We start from the raw sequence: 23,075 nt of genomic DNA, 5'->3' as shown, positions 1-23,075 counted from the left end.
AGCATACATGGCTACCCCCTGTTTTGTTCTTGTTGCTTTTTGGCATTTTGTAAACGCTGTATCAGCCCCCCCAGTACTTGCTTCATTTGTGTTTTGGCTAGCGCTGTCTTTTTAGCGCTTTACAGGTCGGGTTCGCGTCGGAGGGTCTCCTGGGGTGTGTACCTTCTGATCATATCCGCCACCGGAAGTTCCCTGGATTTTAAAAGTTAATGAACTATTTCAAATCAGTTGAATTTTAGTTTTAGAAATCATAGATTATCATAGAATTTACAGTGCTGAAGGAGGCCATTCGGCCCATCGAGTCCGCACCAGCTCCTGGAAAGAGCACCCCACCCAAGGTCAACACCTCCACCCTATCCCCACAACCCAGTAACCCCACCCAACACTAAGGGCAATTTTGGACACTAAGGGCAATTTATCATGGCCAATCCACCTAGCCTGCACATCTTTGACCAGAGCACCCGGAGGAAACCTACGCACACACGGGGAGGATGTGCAGACTCCGCACAGACAGTGACCCAAGCCGGAATCGAACCTGGGACCCTGGAGCTGTGAAGCCACAGTGCTAATCACTTGTGCTACTGTGCTGCCCAGAAGGTCTTCAGGGTCAATAACTATGCACATGTGGCCATTCGATGCAAGCAACAACCTGCAAACAAGATTGAGGTGAATGGCTAGTTCTCTTGTATTTGCTGAGTGAAAAGTGACGACCAGGACACTCTGAAAATTATTTGCTTCACTTCAAATTAGAACAAAGGGATATTTAACCACATTTAATATACCAAACAGGTTTTTACATGTAGAGTAGTTACTGGTCTGAGACTAGTTGATGCAATTCGGGTATCAACTAGGTTGGACCTCAAATAAACTACTCAGTTCATGCCTGCATATCCTCCTGCGCATGTGAGAACTTTGCACTCTTATACATCAGCCTTCCACAGGGTTCCACAGTGGAGCTGTTCTTAAAAAGAGTGCATTGAAAATCATTGAATTTGAATGTGGAGTTTGTAAAGCTAACAGACATGGCATATGAATTTGGCATTTGGCCTGAGCAGTTTCTCTGAAATTTGCTATGCACTAAACTTGTTTTTCATTTGCCTTCCAATCAGGTAACTTCAACTCCCGGAAAGGATTAAATGGAGTATGCTCTGTACACGAATATCCTGGGACTTTCCTGGGCCAGAGTGTTCGCTTCAAGGTGACATCAGTTTGTGGTCATGTGATGACCTTGGATTTCATAGGTATGGATCCTGGTGTGGTTTGCTTCTATTTGGGAAGGGGTAAAAATGTTGTCTGATGTTGAGGATATGGAGTATAGCAATGGCTGATTACACGTGTGTTCCTCAAATGAGTAGTCATCATACTGCTTGTTTTTAAAACTTAGATTTTGAGGATGTGATTGTTGTTACGCTTAATGAGACTTTGGTGACGAAAGGATTGGTACATTAACCAACAGTAGCTATGCAGACAAGCATGAACTCCAGGCTCTTGGATTGGGTGACTCGATGAACACTAGGGTTATTAACTGGTTAGACGTGTTCCTGAAGGTTTTAAAAAAAAAAAAAAGTTTTTATTTAAAAAAAAATTATTTTCAGAAGATATTTATTATTAGATGATTAGCAGATTAATCTACAACACACCAGCCAGGATTAAAATTCATCAAAATTGGCCACCTGCTTCATACCTATAGCACTTGACTTTGGTGCAATCCTTTTGAATATGCCCAAATTCTCCACATGAATAACATTTCTGCTCATCAGCATGATCACAGTCACGGGCCAGATGTCCAGGTCTGCCACAGTTATAGCAGCATTGCTCCCTCTCCTTCTTTGGCTCCTTGCAATCTTTGGCAATGTGGCCACCCTTGCCACAGTTGTAGCAGGCATCTTCCTGGAGCTCACAATCCTTTGCAAGGTGGCCCGATTCACCACAGCGATAGCAGATATCTCTTGAAGCAGTGAAACTTCCTCTGCCACCACCTCTAATCTGACTGCGGCCATCAGCACTTGGGCAGTCACGTGCCCAATGCCCAGTATACCCACATGCAAAGCACTCCTGGTTGCTCATGGTGAAGTATATTCAGTGGTCTCAGCACTGCGCGCGCTCCTTTTCTTTCCTCACCCCTCTCAGCCTCACGACCGCTGACTTTCGGTTTTTTCTCTCTCTCGTGTTCCTGAAGGTTTTGACACACAACCTCCAGTTATCCCATCTCCAATATTTTTGTGACTAATAAACAAAAATGCTAAAGAAAATGAATGAAAAAAAAAAAGTGTTTGTTTTAATTCCCCTATGATTTATCGACTGGGTTGCCTACAATAGTGGTCAGGAGATGGGTCTTTAATTCCTAGAAAATCTAGGACTTCTGGAAGGTTTGCATTCCGAAATGCTTGCTCTCGTTTGCCTGCTCATCTAAGAGCCTGAATGTAAAGTTACAGAGGTGATGTATTTTAACCTGATTTGTATGAGTTTGCATGACATCTTCTTACCTTAATGACAGGCATCCAATTTTTTAATTTTTTTTAAAATATGTTTTATTGAAATTTTTTTCCCAAACAACAATTTTCCCCCTCTTACAAAGCAAACGCAACAATAACAAGACAGAAATTTTTAACAATACACAAGTAACAAAACCCCTGTATCTTTGACCTAAACTAAACTAACCCCCCCCCCCCTTCCCCCTGGGTTGCTGCTGCTGGTCATCTGTCTTCCCTCTAATGTTCCCCTAGGTAGTCGAGAAATGGCTGCCACCGCCTGGTGAACCCTTGAGCCGATCCTCTCAGGGCAAACTTTATCTGCTCCAGTTTAATGAACCCCGCCATATCATTTACCCAGGCCTCCAGTCCGGGGGGTTTCGCCTCCTTCCACATGAGTAGGATCCTGCGCCGGGCTACTAGGGACGCAAAGGCCACAATGTCGGCCTCTTTCGCCTCCTGCACTCCCGGCTCTTCCGCAACTCCAAATAGAGCTAACCCCCAGCCTGGTTTGACCCGGGCCTTCACCACCCGCGAAATCACTCCCGTCACTCCCTTCCAATACCCTTCCAGTGCCGGGCACGCCCAAAACATACGTGCGTGGTTTGCCGGGCTCCCGCCACACCTCCCACATTTGTCCTCCACTCCAAAGAACCTGCTCAATCTTGCTCCCGTTATGTGTGCTCTATGTAGCACCTTAAATTGAATCAGGCTAAGCCTGGCGCATGAGGAAGAGGAATTTACCCTGCTTAGGGCATCAGCCCACATACCCTCCTCTATCTCCTCCCCTAGTTCTTCTTCCCACTTTCCTTTTAGTTCGCCCACTGACTCCTCCCCCTCTCCCCTCATCTCTTGGTAAATCTCTGACACCTTGCCCTCTCCGACCCACACCCCTGAAAGCACCCTGTCCTGTATCTCCTGTGTCGGGAGCAACGGAAATTCCCTCACCTGTTGTCTAGTAAACGCCCTCACCTGCATATATCTCAAGAAATTTCCCCCGGGGCAACTTATACTTTTCCTCCAATGCTCCCAAGCTCGCAAAAGTCCCATCTATAAATAAATCTCCCACCCTCCTAATTCCCAACTGGTACCAGCTCTGGAATCCTCCATCCATTCTTCCTGGGGCGAACCTATGGTTGTTCCTGATTGGGGACCCCACCAGGGCTCCCCGCACCCCTCTCTGTCGCCTCCACTGTCCCCAGATATTCAATGTTGCCGCCACCACCGGGTTCGTGGTAAACTTTTTAGATGAGATCGGTAGCGGCGCCGTCACCAGCGCCTCTAAACTCGTCCCTTTACAGGACTTTCTCTCCAGTCTTTTCCACGCCGCTCCCTCACCCTCCATCATCCATTTACGTATCATTGCCACATTGGCGGCCCAATAGTAATCGCCCAAGTTCGGTAGTGCCAATCCTCCTCTGTCCCTACTACGCTGAAGGAACCCCCTCCTTACTCTCGGAACTTTCCCTGCCCACACAAAGCTCGTGATGCTCCTGTCTATTTTATTAAAAAAGGTCTTGGTGATTAGTATAGGGAGACATTGAAATACAAATAAGAACCTCGGGAGGACCATCATCTTAATTGCTTGCACCCTGCCCGCCAGTGATAGAGGCTGCATGTCCCACCTCTTGAAGTCCTCCTCCATTTGTTCTACCAACCGTGTCAGATTAAGTCTGTGCAAGGTTCCCCAGCTCCTAGCGATCTGAATCCCCAGGTATCGGAAGTTTCTTTCCACTTTCCTTAGAGGCAAGCCTTCTATCTCTCTACTCTGGTCCCCTGGATGTATCACAAATAATTCACTCTTCCCCATGTTTAGCCTATACCCCGAGAAATCCCCGAACCCCCTCAAAATTTGCATAACGTCTATCATCCCCCCCGCTGTGTCCGACACGTATAACAATAGGTCATCCGCGTATAACGAGACTCGGTGTTCTTCTCCCCCTCTAATCACCCCTCTCCATTTCCTGGAGTCTCTCAACGCCATGGCCAGAGGTTCAATTGCCAACGCGAACAACAATGGAGACAGCGGGCATCCCTGTCTTGTTCCCCTATATAGTCGGAAATACTCCGATCTATGTCGACCTGTAACTACGCTTGCCGCTGGAGCCCCATAAAGAAGTCTAACCCAGCTAATAAACCCGTTCCCAAACCCAAACCTCCTTAACACTTCCCATAAATACTCCCACTCCACCCTATCAAATGCCTTCTCTGCGTCCATTGCCGCCACTATCTCTGCCTCCCCCTCCACTGGGGGCATCGTTATCACCCCTAATAGTCGTCGCACGTTAACATTCAGTTGTCTCCCTTTTACAAACCCTGTCTGGTCTTCGTGCACCACCCCCGGGACACAGTCCTCTATCCTCGATGCCAGTACCTTTGCCAATAGTTTGGCGTCCACGTTCAATAATGAAATGGGTCTATAGGACCCGCACTGCAACGGATCTTTATCCCTCTTCAAAATTAACGACATCGTCGGGGGTAGAGTCCCCCCTTTCCTGGCCTCATTGAACGTCCTCACCATCAACGGGGCCAACAAGTCCACATATTTTCTGTAATACTCCACCGGGAACCAGTCTGGTCCTGGGGCCTTCCCTGCTTGCATGCTTCCCAGTCCCTTAATAACCTCGTCCACCCCAATCGGTGCCCCCAGGCCTACCACCCCCCGCTCCTCCACTTTCGGGAACCTCAATTGGTCCAGGAACTGCCGCATCCCCTCCTCTCCCTCTGGGGGTTGAGACCTATACAGTTCCTCATAGAAGGTCTTGAACACCTCATTTATCTTTCCTGCCCTTCGCACCGTGTCTCCCCTTTCGTCTCTAATTCCTCCTATCTCCCTCGCTGCTGCCCTCTTTCGCAATTGATGAGCCAACAGGCGACTAGCCTTTTCCCCATATTCATACCTCCTCCCCTGTGCCTTCCTCCACAGTACCTCCGCCTTTCTGGTGGTCAGAAGGTCAAATTCCGTCTGGAGTCGTCTCCTCTCCCTGTACAATTCCTCCTCCGGGGTCTCTGAAAATTCCCTATCCACCCTTAAAATCTCCCCCAGTAATCTTTCCCTTTCCTTGGCCTCTGTTTTCCTTTTGTGGGCCCCAATGGAGATCAGCTCTCCTCTGACCACCGCTTTTAGTGCTTCCCATACCACTCCCACAGGGACCTCGCCGTCGTCATTGACCTCCAGGTATCTCTCAATACACCCCCGCACTCTTGCACACACTCCCTCATCCGCCATCAGTCCCACATCTAATCGCCAGAGTGTTCTCTGCTCCCTTTCCTCTCCTAATTCCAGGTCCACCCAATGTGGGGCATGATCCGAAACCGCTATGGCTGAGTACTCAGCTTCTTCCACCCTAGAGATCAACGACCTTCCCAAAACAAAAAAATCTATCCGGGAGTACACTTTATGGACATGGGAGAAGAAGGAAAACTCCCTAGCCCTAGGTCTAAGAAATCGCCATGGATCCACTCCCCCCATTTGGTCCATAAACCCCTTAAGTACCTTGGCCGCTGCCGGCCTTCTTCCGGTCCTTGAGCTGGATCTATCTAGCCCCGGGTCCAGCACCGTATTAAAGTCCCCTCCTAAAATCAAGTTTCCTACCTCCAGGTCCGGTATACGCCCCAGCATCCGTCTCATAAATCCCGCATCGTCCCAGTTTGGGGCATACACATTAACCAACACGACCTCCATTCCCTCCAGCCTGCCACTCACCATTACATATCTACCTCCGCTATCTGCTACGATGTTCTTTGCTTCAAATGCTACCCGTTTCCCCACCAAAATGGCCACCCCTCTATTCTTTGCGTCCAGTCCTGAGTGGAACACCTGTCCCACCCATCCTTTCCTTAGCCTAACTTGGTCCGCCACCTTTAGGTGCGTCTCTTGGAGCATAACCACCAGGCATCCAATTTTTAACAGCTGTATGCAATTCAGCATGGAGACAAGTTCCACTTTACTGCAAAATTGTACACTGGCACTTTCACCAGGTTTTGAATTTTAAAAAACAGTTCTGGTTCAATCTTTATATTATTAGATGCAAACTATTGCTTTCCATATCCTATGAAATCAGGGTTTCTGCTGGTGGTAAAGAAATGGGGAATGGATTGGTGTGGCTCTGCTGGTATTTACTTTATTACTGTGCTGTAGTGAAAGTGTGAAGGCCAGTTTCTGTATGAATAAAATGTCCACTGCCTTAGTGAAATATATGAACCATTGTCATGTCATTTAAAAAAATTATATTGCCTAGCTCATTAATTAATTATATATACAGAATAGGATTAAGAATAGCAGATCTGTGAATGGATATGAATTTAAGTAAAAGATACATGCTCCTCTTATGAGATGTGGCAAGTCAGGGACCCTTCTGGTGTCCCTGACTCTGTCATCTGCAAGAAGTGTGTCCAACTGCAGCTCCTGTTAGACCGCTTGATGGCTCTGGAGCTGCGGATGGATTCACTTTGGAGCATCCGCGATGCTGAGGAAGTTGTGGATAGCACATTCAGTGAGTTGGTCACACCGCAGATTAAAATTACTGAGGCAGATAGGGAATGGGTGACCAACAGACACAGGAAGAGTAGGAAGGCAGTGCAGGGATCCCCTGCGGTCATCTCCCTCCAAAACAGATTTACCGTTTTGGAAACTGTTGGGGGAGATGGCTCACCAGGGGAAGGTGGCAGCAGCCAGGTTCATGGCACCGTGGCTGGCTCTGCTGCACAGAAGAGCGGGAAAAAGAGTGGCAGAGCTATAGTGATAGGGGATTCAATTGTAAGGGGAATAGACAGGCGTTTCTGCGGACGCAAACGAGAATCCAGGTTGGTATGTTGCCTCCCTGGTGCAAGGGTCAAGGATGTCTCGGAGCGGCTGCAGGGCATTCTGGAGGGGGAGGGTGAACAGCCAGCTGTTGTGGTGCATATAGGCACCAACGATATAGGTAAAAAACTGGATGAGGTCCTACAAGCTGAATTTAGGGAGTTAGGAGTTAAACTAAAAAGTAGGACCTCAAAGGTAGTAATCTCAGGATTGCTACCAGTGCCACATGATAGTCAGAGTAGGAATGACAGGATAGCTAGGATGAATACGTGGCTTGAGAGATGGTGCAAGAGGGAGGGTTTCAAATTCCTGGGACATTGGGACCGGTTCTGGGGGAGGTGGGACCTGTACAATCGGACGGTCTGCATCTGGGTGGGACCGGAACCAATGTTCTCGGGGGTGTGTTTGCTAGTGCAGTTGGGGAGGGTTTAAACTAATGTGGCAGGGGGATGGGAACCGATGTAGGAAGTCAGTGGGGTCGGAAACAAAAGGCAGGAAGGGAGAGTGTGTAAAGCATGGGCAGAGAGCATGGAAAGTCTACATTAAACTGCATTTATTTCAATGCAAGGGGCCTGACGGGCAAAGCGGATGAACTCAGGGCATGGATGGGCACATGGGACTGGGATATTATAGCTATGACTGAAACATGGCTAAGGGAGGGGCAGGACTGGCAGCTCAATGTTCCGGGGTACAGATGCTATAGAAAGGATAGAACAGGAGGTAAGAGAGGAGGGGGAGTGGCGTTTTTGATTAGGGAGAACATCACGGCAGTACTTAGAGGGGATATATCCGAGGGTTCGCCCACTGAGTCTATATGGGTGGAACTGAGAAATAAGAAGGGAGAGATCACCTTGATAGGACTGTACTACAGGCCCCCAAATAGTTAGCGGGAAATTGAGGAGCAAATATGTAAGGAGATTACAGATAGCTGCAAGAATAATAGGGTGGTAATAGTAGGGGACTTTAACTTTCCCAACATTGACTGGGACAGCCATAGCATTAAGGGCTTGGATGGAGGGAAATTTGTTGAGTGTATGCAGGAGGAATTTCTCATTCAGTATGTGGATGGACCAACTAGAGAGGGGGCAAAACTTGACCTCGTCTTGGGGAATAAAGAAGGGCAAGTGACAAAAGTGTTAGTGAGGGATCACTTTGGGACAAGTGACCATAACTCCATTAGTTTTAAGATAGCTATGGAGAATGATAGGTCTGGCCCAAGAGTTAAAATTCTTAATTGGGGCAAGGCCAATTTTGATGGTATCAGACAGGAACTTTCAGAGGTAGATTGGGGGAGACTGTTGGCAGGCAAAGGGACGGCTGGTAAATGGGAGGCTTTTAAAAATGTGTTAACCAGGGTTCAGGGTAAGCACATTCCCTTTAGAGTGAAGGGCAAGGCTGGTAGAAGTAGGGAACCCTGGATGACTCGAGATATTGAGACTCTGGTCAAAAAAAAGAAGGAGGCATATGACGTACATAACTGGGATCAAGTGGATCCCTTGAAGAGTATAGAAATTGTCGAAATAGAGTTAAGAGGGAAATCAGGAGGGCAAAAAGGGGACATGAAATTGCTTTGGCAAATAATGCAAAGGAGAATCCAAAGAGCTTCTACAGATACATAAAGGGAAAAAGAGTAACTAGGGACAGAGTAGGCCTCTTAAGGATCAACAAGGACATCTATGTGCAGAGCCACAAGAGTTGGGTGAGATCCTGAATGAATATTTCTCATCGGTATTCACGGTGGAGAAAGGCATGGATGTTAGGAAACTAAGGGAAATAAATAGTGATGTCTTGAGAAGTGTGCATATTACAGAGGAGGAGGTGCTGGAAGTCTTAAAGCGCATTAAGGTAGATAAATCCCCGGGACCTGATGAAATGTATCCCAGGATGTTGAGGGAGGCTAGGGAGGAAATTGCGGGTCCCCTAACAGAGATATTTGAATCATCGGCAGCCACAGGTGAGGTGCCTGAAGATTGGAGAGTGGCGAATGTTGTGCCCTTGTTTAAGAAGGGCAGCAGGGAAAAGCCTGGGAACTACAGACCGGTGAGCCTAACGTCTGTAGTAGGTAAGTTGCTAGAAGGTATTCTGAGAGACACGATCTACAAGCATTTAGAGAGGCAAGGACTGATTCGGGGCAGTCAGCATGGCTTTGTGCGTGGAAAATCATGTCTCACAAATTTGATTGAGTTTTTTGAGGGGGTGACCAAGAAGGTAGATGAGGGCAGTGCAGTCGACGTTGTCTACATGGACTTTAGCAAAGCCTTTGACAAGGTACCGCATGGTAGGTTGTTGCAGAAGGTTAAAGCTCACGGGATCCAGGGTGAGGTTGCCAATTGGATTCAACATTGGCTGGACGACAGAAGGCAGAGGGTGGTTGTAGAGGGTTGTTTTTCAAACTGGAGGCCTGTGACCAGTGGTGTGCCTCAGGGATCGGTGCTGGGTCCACTGTTATTTGTGATTTATATTAATGATTTGGATGAGAATTTAGGAGGCATGGTTAGTAAGTTTGCAGATGACACCAAGATTGGTGGCACAGTGGATAGTGAAGAAGGTTATCTAGGATTGCAACGGGATCTTGATCAATTAGGCCAGTGGGCCGACGAATGGCAGATGGAGTTTAATTTAGATAAATGTGAGGTGATGCATTTTGGCAGATCGAATCAGGCCAGGACCTACTCAGTTAATGGTATGGCGTTGGGGAGAGTTATAGAACAAAGAGATCTAGGAGTACAGGTTCATAGCTCCTTGAAGGTGGAGTCGCAGGTGGACAGGGTGGTGAAGAAGGCATTCGGCATGCTTGGTTTCATTGGTCAGAACATTGAATACAGGAGTTGGGACGTCTTGTTGAAGTTGTACAAGACATTGGTACGGCCACACTTGGAATACTGTGTGCAGTTCTGGTCACCCTATTATAGAAAGGATATTATTAAACTAGAAAGAGTGCAGAAAAGATTTACTAGGATGTTACCGGGACTTGATGGTTCGAGTTATAAGGAGAGGCTGGATAGACTGGGACTTTTTTCCCTGGAGCGTAGGAGGCTTAGGGGTGATCTTATAGAGGTCTATAAAATAATGAGGGGCATAGATAAGGTAGATAGTCAACATCTTTTCCCAAAGGTAGGGGAGTCTAAAACTAGAGGGCATAGGTTTAAGGTGAGAGGGGAGAGATTCAGAAGGGCCCAGAGGGGCAATTTCTTCACTCAGAGGGTAGTGAGTGTCTGGAATGTGCTGCCAAAGGTAGGAGTAGAGGCGGGTACAATTGTGTCTTTTAAAAAGCATTTAGATAGTTACATGGGTAAGATGGGTATAGAGGGTTATGGGCCAAGTGCGGGCAACTGGGACTAGCTTAATGGTAAAAACTGGGCGGCATGGACTGGTTGGGCCGAAGGGCCTGTTTCCATGCTGTAAACTTCTATGATTCTATACATTTGTTCCAATGTGATTTATCCTCAGCTGTTGACCAGCACTCCCAGCATGATCTGTCCATATTTTCACCACTCACCGGTGTCAGCAAACATGTTTGCACAGCTTTATCATTGGTCCAATGCATATTGAACTTTTTATTATATATTAAACTGAGTAAGCTCTCCGATCAGGTTCTGAAACTGGACATGGATAACGTGAATGGGCTTTTCTTGTTCTGTTGTTATTACTGCTATTAGTGCTGTATGATAATGGGATCACTTGACATTGATCTTTATAGGTGAAGCAATCCAGCCTATGTTTTTTTTAAATCTCAGGTAAATATAACAACTGGGATAAAGTTGATCCAGCAGAACTTTTCAGCAAAGCACCAACAGAAAAGAAAGAAGCCAACCCCAAACTCAACATGGTAAAGTTCTTACAGGTACGAAAAACAATAGTCCCCAATTCAAAATGGTCACGTTCTTATCAGTACTGTATATTCCACTTCCAAACTCAACATGGTCAAGTATTGGTAAGTACCTTGGAGCATAGGTAAATATGGTTAATCTTCAACAGGTTCCAGGTACAATGCAACGGAACATGGTTCTTTTTATTTTGTTGGATAAGGTTTTGCTCACTGTCTAAATGTAAGGTGTTGCAACTGATGCAGCAGGATCTGGGTCACACACTACTGTTTAGTCATTAGCAATTGGTTGAATCTTTATAGCACTATGATCTTCATAAGAGTAACTTAAGTATGTTTCTAACAATGTAAATCAAATATTGCTGAGTTAATTGTTTGAGCACTTAATAGCATTCATTCACTAGTATGTCTGTTTTGAACAGGTAGAAGGGCGAGGCGTTGATTACATTGTGCTATGGCTGGATTGTGACAAGGAAGGAGAGAACATCTGCTTCGAGGTAAGGTATTTTATTCTGGGACACAAGATATTTTAATTTGACCGGATCCGAAACAGAAGCTTGAATTTTGGTCCTCAAGTTAAAAACTGAGTGAGGTTGGACAATCATAACAACTGCTCAACTGGGAAAATTTTGACCTTCAGTTGCTTCGGTCCCAAGCTTTGTAATTCCCTCCCTATACCTTTCCACCTTTGTACCTCATTTTCCTTCTTTAAGGCAGTTCTTAAACATAATTCTTAACCAAACTTTTTTTTTTTTAAATATATTTTATTAAAGTTTTCAAACACAATTTTTTCCCTTACAGATCAAAGAAATAAAAATAAAAGTAACATGATAACTGCAATATAACATTTTGTAACTAACATGCTAAACTAACCAAATAACACAAAGTAATACTCCCCCCCCCCCCCCCCCTCTCCCCCTCCAAAAACCCAAACAATTTACCCCCCCCCCCCCCCCCCCCCCCCTCTCCCCCTGGGTTGCTGCTGCTGGTCATCTATCTTCCCACTAACGTTCCGCTAGGTAGTCGAGGAACGGTTGCCACCGCCTGGTGAACCCTTGAGCCGATCCTCTCAGCGCAAACTTCATCTGCTCCAGTTTTATGAACCCCGCCATATTGTTTATCCAGGCCTCCAGCCCGGGGGGTTTCGCTTCCTTCCACATGAGTAAAATCCTACGCCGGGCTACTAGGGACGCAAAGGCCACGACATCGGCCTCTTTCGCCTCCTGCACTCCCGGCTCATCTGCAACTCCAAATAAAGCGCGTAACCCCCAGCCTGGCTTGACCCGGACCTTCACCACCTTCGAGATCACTCCCGTCACTCCCCTCCAATACCCCTCCAGTGCCGGACACAACCAAAACATATGTGTGTGGTTCGCCGGGCTTCCCCCGCATCTCCCACACTTGTCCTCCACTCCGAAGAACCTGCTCAACCTTGCTCCCGTTATGTGTGCTCTATGCAGCACCTTATATTGGATCAGGCTAAGCCTGGCACACGAGGAAGAGGAGTTTACCCTGCTTAGGGCATCAGCCCACAAACCCTCCTCAATCTCCTCCCCGAGCTCTTCTTCCCATTTTCCCTTCAGTTCGCCCACCAACTCCTCCCCCTCTTCTCTCATCTCCCGGTATATCTCTGACACTTTGCCCTCCCCGACCCACACCCCCGAAAGCACCCTGTCCTGGATCTCTTGTGTCGGGAGCAGCGGAAATTCCCTCACCAGTTGTTTCGTGAACGCTCTCACCTGCATATATCTAAAGAAATTTCCCCGGGGCAGCTTATACTTTTCCTCAAGCGCTCCCAAGCTCGCAAACGTCCCGTCTATAAATAAATCTCCCACTCTCCTGATTCCTACCCGGTGCCAGCTCTGGAATCCTCCGCCCAGCCTCCCTGGGGCAAACCTATGGTTGTTCCTGATCGGGGACCATACTGAGGCTCCCAGCACACCCCTCTGTCGCCTCCATTGCCCCCAGATACTTAATGTTGCCGCCACCACTGGGTTCGTGGTAAATTTTTTTGGTGAGAGCGGAAGTGGCGCCGTCACCAGCGCTTTTAAACTCGTCCCTTTGCAGGACTTCATCTCCAATCTTTTCCACGCCGCTCCCTCTCCCTCTAACATTCATTTACGAATCATCGCCACATTGGCGGCCCAGTAGTAGTCGCCCAAATTCGGCAACGCCAGTCCCCCTCTGTCTCTACTACGTTGTAGGAACCCCCTCCTTACCCTCGGGACCTTCCCTGCCCACACGAAGCTCGTGATGCTCCTATCTATTTTTTTTAAAAAAGGCCTTAGTGATCAGTATAGGGAGACATTGGAACACAAATAGGAACCTCGGGAGGACTATCATCTTAATTGCCTGCACTCTGCCCGCCAGTGACAGTGGCTGCATGTCCCACCTTTTGAAATCCTCTTCCATTTGTTCCACCAGTCATGTCAGATTAAGTCTGTGTAAGGTTCCCCAGCTCCTGGCTATCTGAATCCCCAGGTATCGGAAGTTTCTTTCCACTCTCCTTGGCGGTAGGCCATCTATCCCTCTACTCTGGTCCCCAGGGTGTATCACAAAAAGCTCACTCTTTCCCATGTTAAGCCTATATCCCGAGAAATCTCCAAACTCCCTCAATATCTGCATGACCTCTGTCATCCCCCCCACTGGGTCCGTCACCTACAGCAGTAGGTCATCCGCGTAGAGTGACACTCGGTGTTCCTCTCCCCCTCTAATCACCCCTCTCCATTTTCTGGAGTCTCTCAGCGCTATGGCCAGTGGTTCAATTGCCAACGCGAACAGTAATGGGGACAACGGGCATCCCTGTCTTGTTCCCCTGTATAGTCGAAAATACTCCGACCTTTGCTGACCTGTGATCACACTTGCCGTTGGGGCCCCATAGAGGAGTTTAACCCAGCTGACAAACCCGTCCCCGAACCCCCTCAGCACCTCCCATAGATACTCCCACTCCACCTTATCAAATGCCTTCTCTGCATCCATTGCCGCCACTATCTCTGCCTCCCCCTCAACTGAGAGCATCATTATCACCCCTAATAGCCGTCGCACATTGACATTTAGTTGTCTCCCCTTTACGAACCCTGTCTGGTCTTCGTGCACCACCCCCAGGACACAATCCTCTATCCTCGTTGCCAGCACCTTTGCTAGCAACTTGGCGTCCGCACTTAGCAGTGAGAGAGGCCTATAGGACCTGCACTGCAGCGGATCTTTATCCCGCTTCAAGATTAGCGATATCGTCGCCTCCGAAATTGTCGGGGGTAGGGACCCCCTTCTCTGGCCTCGTTAAAGGTCCTTACCAGCAGCGGGGCCAACAAGTCCACATATTTTCTATAAAATTCCACCGGGAACCCATCTGGTCCCGGGGCCTTCCCTGCCTGCATGTTCCCCAGCCCCTTGGTAATCTCGTCCACCCCAATCGGCGCCCCCAGGTCTTCCACCTCCTGCTCCTCCACCCTCGGGAACCTTATTTGGTCCAAAAACTGCCGCATCTCCTCTTTTCCCTCCGGGGGTTGGGACCTATAAAGTCTCTCGTAAAAGGTCTTAAACACCTCATTTATCTTCCCTGCTCTCCGCACCGTAGCTCCCTTTTCATCCCTAATTCCCCCTATCTCCCTCGCCGCTGTCCTCTTTCGCAGCTGATGGGCCAACAGGCGACTCGCCTTTTCCCCATATTCATATCTCATCCCCTGTGCCTTCCTCCACTGTGCCTCCGCCCTCCTTGTGGTCAACAGGTCGAACTCCGTCTGGAGTCGTCACGTCTCCCTGTATAGTCCTTCCTCCGGGGCCTCCGCGTATTCTTTATCTACCCTCAAAATCTCCCCCAGTAGTCTTTACCTTTCCCTGGCCTCTATTTTCCCCTTGTGGGCCCTGATGTAGATCAGCTCTCCTCTGACCACCGCCTTTAGTGCTTCCCATACTACTCCCACTCGGACCTCCCCGTCGTCATTGGCCTCCAGGTATCTTTCGATACATCCCCGCACCCTTCCGCAGACTCCCTCATCCGCCAGTAATCCCACATCCAGTCGCCAGAGTGAACGCTGCTCCCTCTCCTCTCCTAGTTCCAGGTCCACCCAGTGTGGGGCATGATCTGAAACAGCTATGGCTGAGTACTCAGTTCCTCCACCCTCGAGATCAGTGACCTTCCCAAAACAAAGAAATCTATCCGGGAATACACCTTGTGAACATGGGAGAAGAAGGAGAACTCTTTGGCCTTCGGCCTAACAAATCGCCACGGATCCACTCCCCCCATTTGGTCCATAAACCCCCTAAGCACCTTGGCCGCTGCCGGCCTTCTTCCGGTCCTAGATCTAGATCTATCAAACCCTGGGTCCAACACGGTGTTGAAGTCCCCCCCCCATTATCAGGTTTCCTACCTCCAGGTCTGGGATACGTCCCAGCATCCGTTTCATAAATCCCGCATCATCCCAATTCGGGGCATATACGTTAACCAACACGACCTCCATTCCCTCCAGTCTGCCACTCACCATCACATATCTGCCTCCGCTGTCTGCTACAATGTTCCTAGCTTCGAATGACACCCGTTTCCCCACCAGTATGGCCACCCCTCTATTCTTTGCATCCAGCCCTGAGTGGAACACCTGTCCCACCCATCCTTTCCTTAACCTAACTTGGTCCGCCACCTTCAAGTGCGTCTCCTGAAGCATGGCCACGTCTGCCCTCAGTCCTTTCAAGTGCGCGAACACTCGGGCCCTTTTAATCGGCCCATTTAGGCCTCTCACATTCCACGTGATCAGCCGAACTGGGGGGCTGCCTGCCCCCCTCCTCTGTCGACTAGCCATCACCCTCTCTAGGCCAGTCCCACGTCCCGATTCCGCGCACCCACCCGTTCCCCAGACGGCGCATTCCCGCCCCGACCACCCGTTCTTTTACCAGTTCCTCTTCGATCTCTGCAGCAGCAACCCAGTTATCCCCCCCCCCCCCCCCCCCCCCGCTAGATCCCCATCTAGCATGATTGCTCCCCCATATTGCTTCCGAAAGTCAGCTGACTTCAACTGACCCCGGCTTCTCCCGCTCTCTCCTTGACCCCCCGTGTGGGGAACTCCATTCTACCTTGCGCCTATCTTCCCGCCATCATCTTTCTGGCGCGGGAACAAGAACAGTAAGCCCCGTGTTCTCTATAGCTGTCCCGCCCCTTATGGCGCAGCTCCCTCTGCCGCCCCACTCCCATTCCCCATCCCCCGCCTATGTCTCTTCTTCCCCCCCCACCGGCGCCCACATTTCTTAGTGTCCCCCCCCCCTCCCCCATTTACATCTCGATATACATCGGCATTGTCATTTCCCCTCTAACATCAGTCCCTCAGTTCTGATCCAGTTTCTCGTTTTTAATGAAGGTCCATGCTTCTTCCGCCGTTTCGAAGTAGTGATGCCTCTCCTGATGCGTGACCCACAGTCGCGCCGGCTGCAACATCCCGAACTTCACCTTCTTGTGTAGCACCTCCTTGGCTCGATTAAAACTCGCCCTCCTTCTCGCCACCTCCGCACTCCAATCCTGGTACACCCGTACCACCGCATTCTCCGATCTACTACTTTGTACCTTTTTGGCCCATCTCAGAACCACCTCTCTGTCATTGAAGCGATGAAATCGCATGATCGTCGCCCTAGGTGGTTCTCCCGCCTTTGGTCTCCTCGCAGGGACCCGATGAGCCCCTTCCACTTCCAAGGGGTCCGAGGGGGCCTCAGCTCCCATTAGCGAGCGTAGCATCGTGCTCACGTAAGCCCCGCCGTCCGCTCCTTCCACTCCCTCGGGGAGACCCAAGATCCGCAGGTTCTTTCTCCGTGATCTGTTTTCTAGGACTTCAATCCTTTCAATGCACTTTTTGTGGAGCGCCTCGTGCGTCTGCGTTTTGACCGCCAGGCCCAGGATCTCGTCTTCGTTGTCCGTCACCTTCTGCTCCACCACGCGGAGCTCCATCTCCTGGGTCTTTTGTGCCTCCTTAAGCCCCTCAATTGCTTGTAGCATCGGGGCCAGCACCTCCTTCTTAAGCAGCTCCACACACCGTCTCAAAAATTCGTCTTGGTCCGGCCCCCATGTCGCCTGGACTCTCTCCGCCGCCATCTTGCTCCTTTTTCCTTCTGCCACTGTCCTCGAGGATTCTTCGCGATCTGGCCGCCGCCGCCGATATTTTTCTTTTTCGTTGGGGGGGACTCCCTGTTGTCTCACCCCACACCGGGTTTTGTCCCGAAAAAATTCCCCGTTGGGGCTCTTAAAAGAGCCCGAAGGTCTGTTCGAGCTGGAGCCGCCGAAACGTGCGGTTTAGCTGGTCATCGCCGCAACCGGAAGTCTCCTTAACCAAACTTTTGATCATCTGACCTAATATCTCCTTATGTGGCTGTTTTCATACTTTGTTATGCTCTGAGGAGCACCTTGGAATGTTACATTAGGCGAAAGGTGTTATATAAATACGAGTTGTTAGTTGTAGTAAGAGATATTTCTGTTACTTTTGCCTATTTTGAAGCTGGAATCTGATGCCACCCTTTGCATGCATTGAGATAAGCAGTTAGAATGCTGTCCACACCAATGCACAATTTAGGGCAGCTACTGCTGTTATTCAAATTTGTCAATTCTCATTAAAATTCTGAAAATCAATAATCATTTGGATTTTTAACCAAAATATATAATTGTTGAGAAGCTATATAATGTTGGCCTTTGTTTTCAAATTGTATTTCTTATTGATTGATTTATTGATTTAGATTTATTGTCACGTAAACCGAGGTACAGGGAAAAGTATTGTTCTCCATACAGTCGGGTAGATCATTCCATACATGAAAAATATAGGACATATGATAAATACGTAGGCACAGGCATCAGGTGAAGCATATGGGATGTAGTACTACTCAGTAGGGAAGATGCATGGAGAGATCAGTTCAGTCCATAAGATGGTCATTCAGGAGTCTGGTAACAGTGGGGAAGAATCTGTTTTTGGATCTGTTAGTGCAACTATGTTCGTAGCCTTGAATGGCCTAAAGGTGTTGACAATCTAACTCAAAGGCTTGACAATTCTGATCAAAGTACCTTCCATACTAAGATTTGTTTCTTGGGACATTTTTTATGAGAAAAAAATAAATGGATAATACTCAGTGTCATGGTTGATGTGTGATACCTGAAAGGCTCAATTGGCTTTTCTGATATTGGGGAGGGGGTTGTGGGAGGGGATATACAACATAACCTGATCAAGAAATGGGGGCAATTGCCAGTGACCCAAGCCGGGAATCAAACCTGGGACCCTGGAGCTGTGAAGCAACAGTGCTACCTACTGTGCTACCGCGCCAAAAGTATGTACTTAACGTCCATGACCTGCTCACTGCAGCCACTTATGGCTGGAAAAATGCGCGCAGCCTCATTTTGTTCTCATTTAAAAGACGGTAGCAGCTGCCATTCTAAATTTAAATGCCCGTAACGGCTGTTGAGTGATTCTCCCACAATCTGGACCACAGTGGGAACGCTGTGACCAGTCGCTCCAAGACCCTCCTGACACCATGGGTCGCGATCCACACTTGAAAAACCCTGGATTAGCAGACAGGAAACGGTGGCACAGTGGTTAGCACTGTTGCTTCACGGCACCAGGGTCCCAGGTCGATTCCCGGCTTGGGCCACTGTGCGGAGTCTTCAGGTTCTCCTGTGTCTGATTGGGTTTCCTCCGGGTGCTCCAGTTTCCTCCCACAAGTCCCGAAAGGCCTGCTCTTCGTAATTTGGACATTTTTGAATTCTCCCTCTGTATCCGAACAGGTGCCAGAATGTGGCGACTAGGAGCTTTTCACAGTAACTTACATTGCAGTGTTAATGTAAGCCTACTTGTGACAATAAAGATTATTATTATTAACTGAAGAGTAGGAATTAATGGGTCTTTTAAGTGGCAGGTGGTGACTAGTGGGATCCCGCATGGATCAGTGCTTTGGGCCACAGCTATACTCAATGCACACCAATGATTTAGATGATGGAAACAAATGTAATATTTCCAAGTTTGCTGACAACACAAAATTTGATGGGAATGTTAGTGGTGAGGAGGAAGTTAAGAGGTTCCAAGGTGATTTTGACAAGTTGAGTGAGTGAGCGAATACATGGCAGATGCAGCATAATGTGGATAAATTCACTTTAGACAGAGAAACAGAATGGGAGAGTATGAGTTGAATGCTGATAGATTGGGAAATGTTTATGTACAAAGGACCCTGGGTTCCTTGTATACCAGTCATTGAAAGCAAGCAAGCAGCAAGTAACTCGGAATGCAAATATTATATTGGCCCTCATTGAGAGTGGACTTGAGTATAGGAGCTGGCATGTCTTACTGCAGCTGTGTAGAGCCTTGGAGAGACCACACCTGGATTATGTGCAGTTTTGGTCTCCTTAGCTAAGAAAGGACATACTTGCCATAGAGGGAGTGTAGCAAACGTTCACCAGGTTGAATCCTCGGATGGCAGGATTGTGGTATGAGGAGAGAATGGGTTGACTGTTCAAGAATGAGATGGGATCTCAGTGAAAGGTTTAAAATTCTGACACGGCTGGACAGACTGGATGCAGGGATGTTTTTTCCTCTAACTAGGAGAGGTTTAGAAGAAGACGTCACAGACTCAGGATATAGGGTAGACCATTTAGGACTGAGATGAGAAATTTCTTCAGTCAGTGGGTGGTGAACCTGTGGAATTCCCTACCGCAGAGGCTGTGGAGCCTATGTCACTAAATATATTTAAGGAAATAGATAGATTTTTAGATTATAAAGGGGTGTATGGGGAAAATGTGGGAGTATGGTGGAGCAGGCTCATAGGCCGAGTGCACTCCTCCTGTTTTCTATGTTTCTATGTCATGGTGGCAATGACTGGCATCAAATATGTTATAAATGCAGACACATTAAACTGGATTGCTCTAAGGAGGGTTAGCTAGCAGCATGGGGCACTCTTCAGATATGTTGGCCCTAGCACAAAGGTCCTTGCACTGCGACAGAAGCTCTGGCTGCTGCATCATTTTAGTACTGATATTGAAAATATAAAAGAAAATATCTCCTGAGGAAATTTAGCCTAATTGTGACCTTAATAAGTCCAACTCTCATGCCTTCAGCCCTTAACGGTTAGCTAACCCAATAACTGTGTGGTGCTGGCTCAGTTGTGTATCAATAGACTCTCCCTTGGATGGAGGATTTCAGAACTTCAATGTAAACCTCGTATCCTTTTCTCAGAAAGCTGCTGTAGAATCCGAGTGAGTTTCACAAACCATTCAGGTTCCAAACCAGAATATGTGAGCAGAATCAATAAAAGCCATGATCTCACCTGCAGCCCCCAATCCCCAACACCCCCACTACAAAAGAGCTTTATACCTCCATCGATCAACCAACATTTGGGAATTCAAATCCCTTAAGGGGAAGGAAGAGCAATGTTGTAAAATGTACTGCCTATTGTGTATGTGAAGAACTCCACTACGGATCTAAATAGGTTCATTTCCCTGCAACAGGTAAACTTTGCATTCAGAATATTGCACTGTCGTGTGTTTTTGTTTATCCAGGTACTTGATGCTCTTCAACCTGTTATGACGACTCCTCGTGGGAATGAGAGAGTGATTTATCGTGCAAAGTTCAGTGCTATAACAGATACTGACATTAACAATGCTATGAACCAGTTGGGAGAACCAAATCGGAATGACGCATTAGCAGTGGATGCACGTCAAGAGCTGGACCTGAGAGTGGGATGTGCTTTTACCAGGTATGGCTAGTCTAAACATACATTATCTAGAAATACTGGCTGCATATTCTGCTAGAGATTTGACTTCAAAGAAGGTGGTTAAGTGTTAGTAAATGGTAGACCTTCAGTGGAAGGCTTATGAAATAAGTTGAGGAAAAAAAATGTAATTGTCTGTGGGTCATCTACCACAGTGGCTTTGCAAGACGAGAATTTAGAGTTGCAAGCTCTGGGGCAACAATGGCTGCTATGGAGCTCAGACTGAATAGTTGACAGGCAAATTTCAAGTTTCAAAATGGGTCACAGTTGGATCCAAAGGTGCAAACATTTCATTCACTAAGCCTGCTTGCCACAAAATGTAACAACTAAGATAAATCGCAGAGAACACACCATGGGTGGATAATGTATCAAACATCCCAATCTTGTATAAGTTGCTGGATTGGTAGCTAAAAACTGGTGTACTGGTGCTTTAGCATAATGAAACATCCCAGAGCGTTTCACAGGAGCCTTGTAAAACAAAGTATGATGTTATGCCTTATAAGGAAATATTAAGTCAGATGACCAAATATTTGGTTAAAGAGATAGGATTTAAGGAATATATTAATGGAGGAAGGCCAGATGTAAGTGGGGGCACAGGGAAGGGTGGGGCAGTGGTCTGAGCGTGGCACCTAGGCAACTGAAGGCATGGCCACCAGTAGTGGAGCAATTAAAATTGGGAATGCCCAAGAGGCCAAAATTAGACAAAATCAGATATCACGGAGGATTGTGGCATTGGAGGTGGTTACAGTATGGAGTGGGAGGAGGCCATTAAGGGACTTAATGGAAACAAGGATCAGATTTTTAAAATCAATGTGTTAATTGGTGTGGAGCCAATGTAGGTCATTGAGTACAGGGTGCGAGGAGAATGGAACTTCTTTGAGTTAAGACACTAGCAGCAGAGTTTTGGATGACCTCCATCTTAATGCAAGATAGGCTATGGGAGACTAGTGTGGGTAGTGTGAGAGTCTCAAAATCAGGGTTGGATTTCACCAAGGATCAGCAGTGAGCCCCTTCTTGAGTAAAGATTATAAGTCAAGACTTGGCGAAAGTGAGTAAGTTGAAGTACCTGGGGTCAGTGGTGACAGAAGTAGGAGTATGGAAATTAAGTAACTGATTAGCTCCAGTTGGAGTCATTACAAGAAGTGCAGTGGAGTGTTATGTGATAGAAAAATATCTCTAGGACTTCCGGTGGTGGCCATGCGGTACACAGCCGTGAACTTGGTGGCTCCAGCGCAGAGATTTTTGTTTCACTTATCTAAAGTCCCAATCAGACTTGCGATTGAGTATTTGGCTTTGTGAAAATGCTGGCAGTTTTTTCAAAAAGCGGTCCGCATGCATGCAGTGAAAAGCAACGGTGGGAAAAGAGACAACAGCAGCCTGACCGCTTGGCTTTGGAGAGCATGGTCGAAGGCGCGATGGCGGCAGGCCTGGAGCCTGTGCTCCCGGCCCAATGGTCTACATCACCGTTAGTGGACTTCTATTGCCAATTTAATGGAATGCTATAATAATGTTGCTCTTTAGAGTTGCCATTATGATACTGAGGTTCTTTTTATGATATGATGTTATGTCTCCCAACAGCATCGCCAATACTGTGTGTGTTTCTATTTCTCTTACTGAACCACAAGGCTTTCCCGTATATTGGTCAAAAGGGCCACCCAACCAGTTAGTCAGTTCAAGTTCAAAGATGGTTTATTTACACACAAGGGTTACTTTACCATGCAAGCACAAGTTTGCTACAAGTTAAACTACACCTATCAACTACAATAACCTAACTTCCGGGTGCGGCGATGACCAGCTAAGCCGCACGTTTCGGCAGCTCCCGGTGGAATGGACTTTTGGGCTCTTAATAAGAGCCCCAACGGCAATTTTAACGGCTAAAAGCACTGTGCGGTAAACCAGAAGGGAATCCCCCCTGGATACGGATGGGAAAAGGAGAGGAAAGTGGCCGGATTGCGGTGGATCCTTTAGAGCAGCGGCAAGGAAGGCAAGCAAAAACCAAGATGGCGTCGGAAGGTGGCAGTTTAATATGGGGCCCTGAACAACACGAGTTTTTGAAACGCTGCGTGGAAGAGCTTAAAAAGGAGATGAAGAAGGAGCTGTTGGCCCCGATATTACAGGCGATCGAAGGGCTAAAGGATGAGCAAAAGACCCAGGAGCGGGAGCTTCGGGTCGTGAAGGCAAAGGCTGCCGAGAACGAGGACGATATACAGGGCCTGGTGGTGAAGACGGAGATGCACGAGGCACACCATAAACG

General features: G+C 47.8%; 1 protein-coding gene across 2 annotated transcripts in view; it reads left to right on the top strand.

Moving 5' to 3' along the window:
• top3b (DNA topoisomerase III beta) overlaps positions 1-23,075 on the top strand; it is a 129,278-nt gene that overhangs the window by 22,529 nt on the left and 83,674 nt on the right. For both annotated transcript variants that reach the window (XM_072498403.1, XM_072498397.1), the window contains 4 exons: positions 1,110-1,241; positions 11,013-11,119; positions 11,524-11,598; positions 20,610-20,806. In XM_072498403.1, coding sequence (XP_072354504.1) covers positions 1,110-1,241; positions 11,013-11,119; positions 11,524-11,598; positions 20,610-20,806 — 511 coding nt within the window. The remainder of the gene's footprint in view (positions 1-1,109; positions 1,242-11,012; positions 11,120-11,523; positions 11,599-20,609; positions 20,807-23,075) is intronic.

This window comes from Scyliorhinus torazame, chromosome 1 (assembly GCF_047496885.1).
Source record: "Scyliorhinus torazame isolate Kashiwa2021f chromosome 1, sScyTor2.1, whole genome shotgun sequence".
NCBI lineage: Eukaryota > Metazoa > Chordata > Chondrichthyes > Carcharhiniformes > Scyliorhinidae > Scyliorhinus > Scyliorhinus torazame.
This window is presented reverse-complemented; position numbering and strand designations above follow the sequence as displayed.